General features: G+C 43.2%; 1 protein-coding gene across 1 annotated transcript in view; it reads left to right on the forward strand.

Moving 5' to 3' along the window:
* Positions 1 to 12,060, forward strand: part of chd6 (chromodomain helicase DNA binding protein 6) — a gene marked incomplete at its 3' end in the record, with an annotated part of 205,762 nt that overhangs the window by 90,320 nt on the left and 103,382 nt on the right. The window contains exon 3 of the mRNA XM_079578449.1: positions 10,477 to 11,134. Within this exon, the coding sequence (XP_079434575.1) occupies positions 10,477 to 11,134 (658 nt within the window). The remainder of the gene's footprint in view (positions 1 to 10,476; positions 11,135 to 12,060) is intronic.

A 12,060-nucleotide genomic window follows, 5' to 3' on the forward strand; every position in this document is an offset into this window, starting at 1 on the left:
CAAAAATTCAACAAAAATGTGACAAAAATTCAACAAAAATGTGACAAAATTCAACAAAAACTCAATAAAAATGTGACAAAAATTCAACAAAAATGTGACAAAAAAGAAACAAAAAACATACAAAAGGTGACACAGCAACAGCGCGAGGAAAAAGATCAGTTTTTTTGGTCTTTCAAAAGAGGACAGAATGCATTTGGTTTAGGCGGGGGGTCAGAGGTTAAAACATGTATTTGTGGAAGTGTCGCATTTACGCTCATTTGGGCCCGGCTGGTCCGAGTCCAGGGCTGTTTTTCAGTCCCAGTCCGGCCCTGTCTGAGATCAGTGCTAACCAGTCCACGATTACGCTGCCCTCCATTTTGTCTCCTTTCTTTTTTTTATCAATGGTGCAAACAGTTCTTCACATCCCAAACCCATTTCCCCTCACAAATCCAGCGTAAGACCCAACACTCGGCGGGTTGAATCGCTGTTAGTGAAGTGCATCTATCGACTTGACAAATCAATATTACTCTTTCACCGGCCAGTTTAATTTTTGTGTCTTTAAACAGACAAAAGCCTGAGCCGCCCATTACAAGCTGCGCAGATATTACTGCACCAATGGAAGAGCTGTTCTCGGTGAAGTCGCCTGATTGTGTCTTGTGTTTCCGAAAGAGCAGCTGTCGTGGTCCATTGTCTGTGGCGATTGACGTAAAGCCGCCGCTCCGTCCGTCTATTGGACTGGCTTCACATCGACAGAACTGCAAGTGCCTTATTGACTCCAGTTTGTCTCTTTGACCTTCAAGACCAAACAGGCAGAGGGAGAACCAGGGTATTTTCTATAGTAATTACATGGACAACGCAGAATCAAAGGCCACAGACTGAACCGGGACAACGAGGTTTTAAATATGTATGTTTTAATAGGGCTGTGCAATTAATCGAAATTCGATTACGATTTCGATTACAACAGTAAACGATTACAAAATTATGCATAATCGCAAAAAAACGATTATAATATTTTTTTTCAATTTTCTTTCAAAAAATTTTTTTCCACATTTTTTTTTTTTTTTTTTGGGATTTTTGTCACTTTTCTGCTGGATTTTTGTCACTTTTTTGCTTGATTTTTGTCCTTTTTTTGATGGATTTTTGTCATTTTTTTGATAGATTTTTGTCCTTTTTTGATGGATTTTTGTCCTTTTTTCGATGGATTTTTGTCCTTTTTTCGATGGATTTTTGTCACTTTTTTGATGGATTTTTGTCCTTTTTTTGATAGATTTTTGTCACTTTTTTGATGGATTTTTGTCACTTTTTTGATAGATTTTTGTCACTTTTTTGATGGATTTTTGTCATTTTTTTGATGGATTTTTGTCCTTTTTTGATGGATTTTTGTCTTTTTTTTGATGGATTTTTGTCTTTTTTTTGATGGATTTTTGTCACTTTTTTTGATGGATTTTTGTCACTTTTTTTGATGGATTTTTGTCATTTTTTTTGATGGATTTTTGTCATTTTTTTTGATGGATTTTTGTCTTTTTTTGATGGATTTTTGTCCTTTTTTTGATGGATTTTTGTCCTTTTTTGATGGATTTTCGTCACTTTTTTGATGGATTTTTGTCCTTTTTTTGATGGATTTTTGTCCTTTTTTTGATGGATTTTTGTCACTTTTTTGATGGATTTTTGTCACTTTTTTGATGGATTTTTTTTAAAGGCAACAAATAATCGTTTGAATAATCGTGATTTCAATTATGACAAAAATAATCGTGATTATTATTTTTTCAATAATCGAGCAGCCCTATGTTTTAATATGGTTTCCTCATTCCGTACATCAGCCTTAGTTTGAAATGTTTGAGTTGGATACATTTTGTCAGACCTGTTCCCGGTGCGTGTTGGTCTCCGCAGGGCTGCCCTTTGTCACCGGTTCTGTTCATTACTTTTATGGACAGAATTTCTAGGCGCAGCCAGGGGCCGGAGGGCGTCCGGTTTGGGAGCCTCAGAGTCTCATCTCTGCTGTTTGCGGATGATGTTGTTCTGTTGGACCTTCAGCTGCCCTGGGGCGGTTTGCAGCCGAGTGTGTAGCGGCCGGGATGAGGATCAGCACCTCCACATCTGAGGCCATGGTTCTCCTTCCCCTCTACAGGTCGGTGGGGAGTCCTTGCCTCAAGTGGAGGAGTTCAAGTATCTCGGGGTCTTGTTCTCAGTGAGGGACGGATGGAGCGTGAGATGGACAGACGGATCGGTGCGGCGTCAGCAGTGATGCGGTCGCTGTATCGGTCTGTCGTGGTGAAGAGGGAGCTGAGTCGACCCCGCCCTCACCTGTGGTCATGTGATCCTCACCTATGGTCATGAGATTTGGGTCATGACCGAAAGGACGAGATCGCGAATACAAGCGGCCGAAATGAGTTTCCTTCGCAGGGTGGCTGGGCGCACCCTCCGAGATCGGGTGAGGAGCTCAGTTACCCGGGAGGAGCTCGGAGTAGAGTCGCTGCTCCTTCACGTCGAAAGGAGCAGCTGAGGTGGCTCGGGCATCTGTTCCGGATGCCTCCGGGTCGCCTCCCGCGGGAGGTGTTCCAGGCATGTCCTAGTGGGACAAGGCCTCGTGGAAGACCCAGGACACGCTGGTGGGACTATGTCTCCGAGCTGGCCTGGTGTCGCCTCGGGGTCAGAACAGCTGGAGGAGGTGTGGCCTCGGGGTCAGAACAGCTGGAGGAGGTGTGGCCTCGGGGTCAGAACAGCTGGAGGAGGTGTGGCCTCGGGGTCAGAACAGCTGGAGGAGGTGTGTGTGGATCGGGAAGTTTGGGCATCTCTGCTGAGACGCTGCCCCCGCGACCCGGCCCCGGATAAAGCGGAAGAAAATGGATGGATACATTTTGGCTCTAAGTTATCATTTTTAAACTTTTGCTGTAGATCAATGGCATAAATGTGAGAAAAAAAATATTGCAAGGTTTCTGTCATTTTATGTTTTCATATTATGCCTAAAAAAGCCCAACATTTCCCATCTTTTCTGAATAACGCATTGAGATACATTCAAATGTATAACCGTTAGCATTAGCCCGATGCTAACATGTAGCATCCTGTTTGCATTCTCTGTTTTTTTTATATATTTATGGGCTGTTGAACCACTTTGCTCCTCTCCATGTCTCTGTATCTTTATTTAGTAGAAACTATGTTCACACTTCAGCGTTTGTTAAAGTCGTTTTTGAATAATTAGAGAAAGTTGTTTACCCCTTAACTGTTTTTAAAAATGACCATATATGGGCGATTCCAGAGATGCCGTCTGTATCTATAAAAGAGCATGAGGGCAGTAACTATGGTAACACACTGAAAACACAATAGCCCCATGATGCTTTGCTCTTCCAGGAAAAAGCACCATTTCTGTTCTTTTACATCAGACAAACGGGTCAGCGAGGTGCGATTCATTTGACACTTCTGACAAAGACGGCCGTCGAAACATGTCGCGGTAAAGACAGCACACGCTCACATATCCGTTCTTTTCTCGACGTGAAAAGCGAGTGTGGCAGGTGACTTTGCTGCTGCTCAGCTTGTGAATATAAAGCTATTTCAGACGTGTTTATGCAAAAGAACACACAGACACTTGTCGTATTTCCGGGTCAGTTCCTTCGGATGAGAATATGTGAAAACTAAGCCCTGATTTGTTTTCCTCCAGTAAACGATGTGTCAAACAGTGCAGTGATGCTAACCTGCTAAGTAACTGAGGTCTCTGGCCTTCAAGTCGAGGGCTGGGTGCTGTACTAATGTACCAACTAAACTAAGATTATTCGGTATTTAACCTGTTACCTGCCGTCCCCCGATCAGGATAGATACAGACGGCATCTCGTCATAGAAGGGGGCGTGGCTTCGCCGAGGGGGAAAATAGAATCTTTAGAGAAACACAATTTTCCCTCTTTTTAGCCATTTTCTGCTGTAATATGAACTTATTTATCACATAAATAAAGTCAAGTGTAAATCGGGCCCATATGGATATTTTCTCACAGCAGATTGTTCAGTAGAAGTGACAAAACGGTAGTCATTGCAAGCGTTGGCACATGCTAACATGTAGCATCAAGTTAGCATTCTCCGTTATTCATGTATTTGTGGGCCGTTGAACCACTTTGCTCCTCTCCATGTCTTTGTATCTTTATTTAGTAGAAACTATTTTCATATTTCAGCTTCATGTTTTGAATAATTAGATAAAACATACATTTTTTCAAAATTGTTTTCCCCCTTAACATGACCATATATTTACATACATTCCAGAGATGCCGTCTGTACCTATAAACATAAACATAAAGTGACAGTTAAGTGGTTAATAGTGTGTTGTTTTCAAATCCACTCAAATTCAAACCTTTTATGGAAAAACAAATTTAGAACTAACTCAACTTTGAAAGAACTCACTTTGTTTAATCTGAAATAATTCCAAGTACCCCCGGGGGTCCCTGTACCCCTGGTTGGGAAACAGTGATTTAAAATACCAGTGCCCGAAATATACGTTTTCCAATACCTTTACGATATCAAAAAACAGAATAATATTGTTAATTCATCCATAATATTACAAGGATCATCCAATGAACCTCTGGACTCAGCGGGCATCATGACTTGGTGTATTTTTTGGTACTAGTTTTTAATAGAAACTCTTATGGGAATCACGCATTTTTTTCTCCTATTTAGCCGTTTTCTTTCATTTATCACACACTAATGAAGTCAAGCCAAAATCAGGTCCATATGGATGTTTTTTCACAGCAGATTGTTCTGTAGAAGTGAAAAAAACACGTTAGATTCCTGTTTGGAATTATCAGTTATTCATGTATTTATGGGCTGTAGAACCACCTTCCTCCTCTCCATGTCTCTGTATCTTTATTTAGTAGAATATATTCATGATTCAGCGTTTGTTAAAGTAATGCTGGACAAAGGGAAGAAAGTTTAGTTTTTTTCTCTTGTTGTCTCGCTTGTTTTCTCCCACTGACTGCTTGGAAACATGACCATAAATGGGAAATTCCAACAATGCCGTCTGTATCTATACAATTTTTATTTTTTCAATACCACACCGGTACCCAGCCCTTTCTATCGGCCCAGATTCCCCTGAAAAAGACATTACACAACATGGTGCTTTATAAATGCACTTCCAGCCATTTGCTACATTTAAGTCAATTATTAGAACAACAAAAATGTGTGACCTTTTAATCTGTGGCCCATATTTAAAAAGTCACAGTGTTGCCTTAAGTCGCTTTTTTAAAGGAAATTTAAAAATATAATTTCTGTGCCAGTGTTTTAAAATACGGGGGGAAAAAGTGAATTTAGTGAGAAGAAAAAAGCCTTGAAAGTAAATGGATTAAGTGCAGCGCTGATCCTGCTTCATTACGGAAACTCATGTATTTTGTATGAAGCTCCACCGGTGGTTTGTGAATATTTTTGTCTGGGAGCTTTTTCCTACTCAAACACTTTATTGTTTTATGAATAACTGCACTGTCGGACCACAAATGCAAATCAGCCCTCAGCTACAATCCAGTGTGGTGTGTTTACATGCAGGTGTCCAGTGTGTGTTCACTCAAGTCAAATAGATTGAAGCTGCAAACTGTATATACACAAAAGGATCATGCTGAATAATGAAATCATCAATAAAGTAAGTCAGTGCTTTATTTGTCATTGTATAACGCAATAGAGGGACCTGCTTTTGCAATATGGCTAACACGAACTCTCTTCCCATTCATTCTCCATGGTAAATATGGATGCAGTACACTTTTCGACCACTAGCGTCAAGTTGGGGGCGCTGTTTCACTCCTTTTATAATAATAATAATAATGCATCGGTTTTATATAGCGCTTTTTCTGGACACTCAAAGACGCTTTACACAGCATTATTCATTCACTCTATACTCGGTGGTGGTAAGCTACTATTGTAGCCACAGCTGCCCTGGGGTAGACTGACGGAAGCGAGGCAACCAGTCTGCGCCATCGGCCCCTCCGACCACCACCAACCACTCACTCACTACATTTGCTAGGCTTCCTGGTGTTACCAAACGGTCTCCCATCCAAGTACCGACCAGGCCCTTCCCTGCTGAGCTTCCAAGGTCTGACGGGATTGGGCAGAGCAAAGGCGGTATTTGCCAAGTTAGGGAAACACTGTTGTGATGTCTGGGTTTTTATCACAGAGCGTCGTAGCATCAACTTTCCTAGTTTTACTTTTATTTCAAAGGTTGTTGACATCAACAAAATGATCTAATGCAGCTTTTTGTTTGAGTGACCAAATGAATAAGGTAAAGTCACTGTCGGTGCTATACAGGTGTTGTTGTTGTTTATTTTGCACTATATTGCTATGTTGTTGATTTTGTTCGACTAATACTAGGCTTTTGCCATAGTTAACATTTGTTTTAATGTAGCATGTAATCTACATAGATAGAATTAAGTGCACATGTATACCGAAAGTGAAAGAATATTATAATATAATAATATTTGCAGTTATGTTTGTTTCACGCTTGACATCGCCGTGTTTGGCCCAAAGGAATGTTTTCATTTTGGCCTCGGAGACAAAAAGTCTGGGCACCGCTGATCTATCCTTTAGTGCAACATTGTCTTTGTCACTTGTGGCTCTAAACGGGAAATTTCTTTCTTTTTCAATAGTTTTTTTCTTTATTCATGCGACAACACAGCTAAGAATTCTGATGGTAACTATGGTAACCGTCTTGGTTTATGGCCAATATCTCATTTATTATTGGCTCTGACCACATGAAACAACTGAAATTAAGTTTCAGGCCCAATTATTTTTTCTTATTATACGGCTCTTCACAACGTAGAAGCTCCGTTGATTTGAATGGGATTTCCCAACGTTCTCCCGGTCATTATTTTCTGATAAAGGACGTCTGAAAAAAATAATGCCGCTGCCGATGGCACCTGAGTTGGTGCTTTCATATCACTCCGCACGTACGTAGCAGCGACACTATCTGTCCCGTCACTGAGAGAGAAGTCGGGGAATCGCTCGTGAAGTTAGCGTGAGTCTGACTTTCAACTTACCCAGAGATTCACCACCATTCCTCCAACTGCGCCTTCAGCTAAGTAGCTAGGCTAGCTGCTAGCCTTGCTGCTTCTAGCCTAGCAAAACATTGCCGAGCAACGCGCAAACTTTTGGGAACTATTTGTCGCGGAAGTCATTAAATAAACCTTTCACCTTCATAAAAGTGTGCGAAGTTTATGTTGTGTGTTCAGTTGGCAAATGGCCGAATAATAAGCGGATAATGTATAGAACGCTGGTCATTATCGGGAAAATAAGCACCTTCAGGGCGAAACAAGACCGTCCGGTTCGCCCTGTCGCCCTGACTGAGAATCGTAAGAGCGAACACACTGCACGATTCTGACAAACAGCTGATGTTTTTCTCCTTCGGCTTCAAATACTGACCCCAAATCCGCAAAGACAGGCCTGTGTTTATGAGTGTAGAAAAACATGTGCGTGTCCCGATTGGTCAACAGTGTCAACAATGTCACAACATCGCAGTACAAGGAGCTGACCAGTGCAGGACACCATGCTCTGAAACAGGGACAAACCCAGGAGGTCCTTCAGGCCGGTTCGCCCTGTCGGTGCTTCTTTTCCCGATAATGACCAGCGTTCTATACATTATCCCTTACTTAGTGGTGCCCAAAAGTGGTGATATTTAAAAGGTTGGCCAGTTGATGGGTCTTACGGCAAGGTCAAGACATTGTTATGGCAGTTGTATTGACCTAATCCCTCACAAATGATCCGTTTCGACATTTGTCAATCTCATGGTTGGGGATTTCTTTCAAAAACTGTGTCCCTCCTATTGTGCCCTGCCATTCATCTGACATCATGAACACGACCTATACTTTGGAGCTCATTTATCAAGACAGGTGCTGGATAGCGAGTCCAAGCTGAAAAATTAAATATGCTCTTTTGTGGCCACCTAGTTTGCCATTTGAAATTGACTGTATTAAGGTGTTAAGGTCAGCTCACACTACACGACTTTTATGCCCGATTTCGCTCTAATTCTCAGTCGTGCCGAGTCTAATCGAGTCGAGTCTAGTGGAAGGCGGTCACACGGAGTCGGGTCATGTAGTGTGGGGGGGTCACGACTGGACTGATGTTCAAATCAGGTAGTGTGGGCTGTAGAAAGACAGGAGAAACGTGGGTGATTTTACCCCAAATGTGAATGACAGAGTGATATAAAGACAGGAAAACACCGCCGCGCCTCCTTTTTTCACTTCTCTGTTAAACCAGCGGCACAAACGACTCATTTCACGGCCACAGCCCCACACACGAAACAGCACAACTTTATATCAGCAAAAGTTCACCACAACCACCTTTTCCAGCTACATTTCAACCACGAGCAGAGTTTAGCGGCTCTCACTGAGTTTGGAGACGAACTGTTCAGCTTCAGCTCGCTGCTAACGGCGGCTAGCCTCCCCGCTAACGCCGGCTAGCCTCCCCGCTTTCTCCTCCGTCTCCTCCGCCTCCTCCATCCTGAGGTCCGTCTCCTTTTCTTATTAAATCCACTGAAACACGTCCCGCTTCTTCCTGTCGCTGACTTTTCTCTCCATGTGACAGAACTATAGCCCAGTTGAAGCTTGGTAGTAGCAGTAAGCTAGCGCTGCGGTGTTGTGACATTGTTGACACCGTTGACCAATTGGGACACACACGTTATCCCGCGCTCACAAACACAGGCCTGTCTTTGCTGATCTGGGGTCAGTTTTGAAGCCGTAGAGACGACAGACGCGCTGTGTTATAAAACATCAGCTGTTTGTCAGAATCGTGTCGTGTGTGCCGACCTTTCGGGCCCCAAACCTGAAATATCAATGACAGATGTGAGTAAAAGATGCACACATGACCAACACAATGCCTACTGATTCGCTCTTTGTAGTGAAGGCAAAATAAAAGCAACCTCCTTTTGAGTCCTTTCTGTTCTTTTTTGTCCGCCTGCTAAATTTAGACTGACATTGTTTCCACCTAAATGTCACTCCGGCTTCCTTTATGGAACAGCCCTGTTTGGGAGACAGCAGTACAGTAAACAATGTCTGTGAAGGAGATGGCATCGGCGCAGACAGACCTTGAGGAAAAGATAATCAAAAGGCGACTGGAGCGTAAAGAAAGTCAGATCATTGCTTCAGTGCGTCTGTGTGACAGTAGCGATAACAATAGAGTCACGGCAGCGCATCGTCGACGGCAAACGACGGATTGAGGAGAAACAAAACGAGTAGAGCGCGATTCCACAGGTGAAGTTCAGAGAGTTTGGTTCTGTTTTGTCATCCATCAACTCACAGTAGAAAATCACTTGAGCTACTTCCTGCTGACAAGAATCCTTTTTTGTAATTCATGCAGTTCTTATATTTGAAGAGTTTCATGGCGCTAGGCTAGTGCAAGGCTAGTGCATTTCTATGGTATCAGCTAGCCTGCATTAAAAACAGTCTGACCCGCTCCACAGGAAATGAGGCCCTATGTCAAAAATCCTGAAACATCCCTTTGTTGTCACTTTTTCCCTACTTTTTCAACTTGTTTTTGTCATTTTTGTATTTCTTCGTTTCTTCTTTGTTTTCATCGCATTTTCCGTCGCCATTTTGACACTTTTTCCGAGAGGCTTTTATTTGGGTGATGCCAAACTGGAGATACCGTAAATTCTCTAATACTGGCCTGTATTCCATTAGCGGCCGGGTCTCCGACAGGGGCCGGGTCTCCGACAGGGGCCGGGTTCGCGGCTGGCGGAGGCAAATTAAAGCCGGTCTCTAAAACAGGCCGGGGCTTTTATTAGAAACCATAGCAGTAGAAATATTCCCCATGTGAGGAGTTTGTCTCATACTGGTGTAAATGAAAACTCACGTGCAGGAAGTAACAAACTGAACCCGGGCCGAGGGCGACGCTGCGGAGGAGCTGATCCCAGCGTAACTTTGACACAGATTTAGCCACTTTTAAAAACCTCCTGTGACGATATTTGGAAACAGGGCAAATGTTGTGTGACCCTCCAGGGTTTTAATAAAGTCTCCATCGCGTCTTCAAAGCACGTCCAGCTGCTCCGTGTGCAGGTCAGTCCCACGCCTCAAAATAACTCCTCCCATCAGCGCGAGCGTCTCGTCTTCTCTCGGGTCAGTCTCATGATCGATCACAAACACAAACGCTCCGTCTAAACTCGCCTTTTACACAAGATAACAACAAATAATCCGGTCCGGTAAAAACGAAACAGAAACCTGCAGTGACACTGATGTCAAAGCTCCGCTAACAGCAACGAAACACTTCCTGTTGTCCCGACAAAATAAAAGGCGTCAATGTTCCAGCCGCTGGGAGAGGGTTTGAAATGATCATTAATTAACCTCCTCAAATGGACACAAATCTCGTTTTTCTTCGTTTTCCTGGTCGTCCGTTTTGCTCAAATAGAAATAAAGGCCTGTCTCTAATTGTGGCCTGGTTCCAATAAAGGCCTGGTCCTGATGCCCTTGAGTAAATAAAGGCCTATATTAGAGCATTTACGGTAATCGTTGATCGTCTTTAACGTCTGTCTCTCTGTGTCTCTTCCAGACGTTTACTGGTCTCCTGAAGCACATTCCACCTCCGGCCGTAGCCGCCAGCTCCGCCTCTTCCTCTCCCTCCTCCGCCTCCTCGGACCAAAACCGCAACAGCAACAACGCACAGCCCGCGCAGCCCCCGCGCCCCACCATCCCCCGGGGCCACCTGGTCGTGGGCCCCAAAGACCAGCTCCGCCTGCTGACCCCGGTGGGCAGCTCGGCCAATCACTGCGCGGCGACCATCAGGGTGACCTCCCCGGCCAGGTCCCTCAGCCAGGAAGACGATGGCGGAGGCGGAGGAGGCGGCGGCTCGAGGGTCAAGAAGAAGCGCAAGAAGAAAGACAAGCGCGACAAGGCGGCGGCGGCGGAGCTCGGAGAGGACGAGCAGAGAGGCAGCAGCAAACCAAAGAAACGCAAGGAGGAGAAGGATCCAGCGGCGGCGGCGGCGGCGGCGGCGGTGCTGAGTCCGAGGAAGAGCAAGGAGCCCAAGGAGGGGAAGGCGAAGAAGGAGCGTAAGAGTAAAGCCAAGGATGCCAAGAAGGACAATGGGGCGGGGGGTAAACACGCCAACGCCGCGGGGCCGGGGACGACTGTGGCGCCCGTTAAGATCCCCGGGAAACGAGGACGCAAACCCAAGATCAAGATCCTACCTCCTGTGCCGCCCGGTCAAGGTGAGAGCGGGGGAATGTTCAGTGGGTCATGAAAGGCCATAAAAAAGTGAGAAAACATTGATGAAAAAGTGACGAAAAATTGATGAAAAAGTGGCAAAAATGTCACAAAAATGTCACAAGAAATTGACAAAAAATGACAAAAATTTGACAAAAAATGACAAAAAATTTGATAAAAAAATGACAAAAAAATGACAAAAAAATGACAAAAAAATGACAAAAATTTGATAAAAATTTGACAAAAAAATGACAAAAAAAATGACAAAAAAAATGACAAAAAAAAGACAAAAATTTAACAAAAAATGAAAAAAATGACCAAAAAAATGACAAAAAATGACAAAAAAAATGACAAAAAAATTTGTCAAAAAATGACAAAAAATGACAAAAAAAATGATTAAAAAATTACAAAAAATTGACAAAAATGTGATAAAAATTTGACCAAAAAATGACAACAAAAAAAAGACAAAAAAAAGACCAAAAATGAAAAAAATGAAAAAAATGACAAAAAATGACAAAAAAATGACCAAAAAAAATGACAAAAAAAATGACAAAAAAATGTGTCAAAAAATGACAAAAAATGACCAAAAAAAATGACAAAAAGTTACAAAAATGAGTCGATACCCAACAAAAAAAATGATGGAAAAAAAAAATGTGACGACGTGAGGAAAAAGATCCTCTCGGTTCAGGCGGTAGCTAAGAGGTTAAGAATTATGTTGGCTACTGTTTCTATTTCTCACGGTGTGACCCGGGCGGGGGTCACGAATCCCTTTTACTGTTAAAATGGAGGCTGCGGCGCCAAAAGGTTGAGAACCACTGGTGTAGACTCAGAGGTGGAGACAGAAAGGCTGAGCAGGTTGATGCTTCTGTTCTGGAGGCCGTTTGTGACCGTACTCTGAGCCCCACTGACGTGCACTTGTTTGTTGAACAGC

The sequence above is a fragment of the Gobius niger genome, assembly GCF_951799975.1.
Source record: "Gobius niger genome assembly, chromosome: 20".
Lineage (NCBI taxonomy): Eukaryota > Metazoa > Chordata > Actinopteri > Gobiiformes > Gobiidae > Gobius > Gobius niger.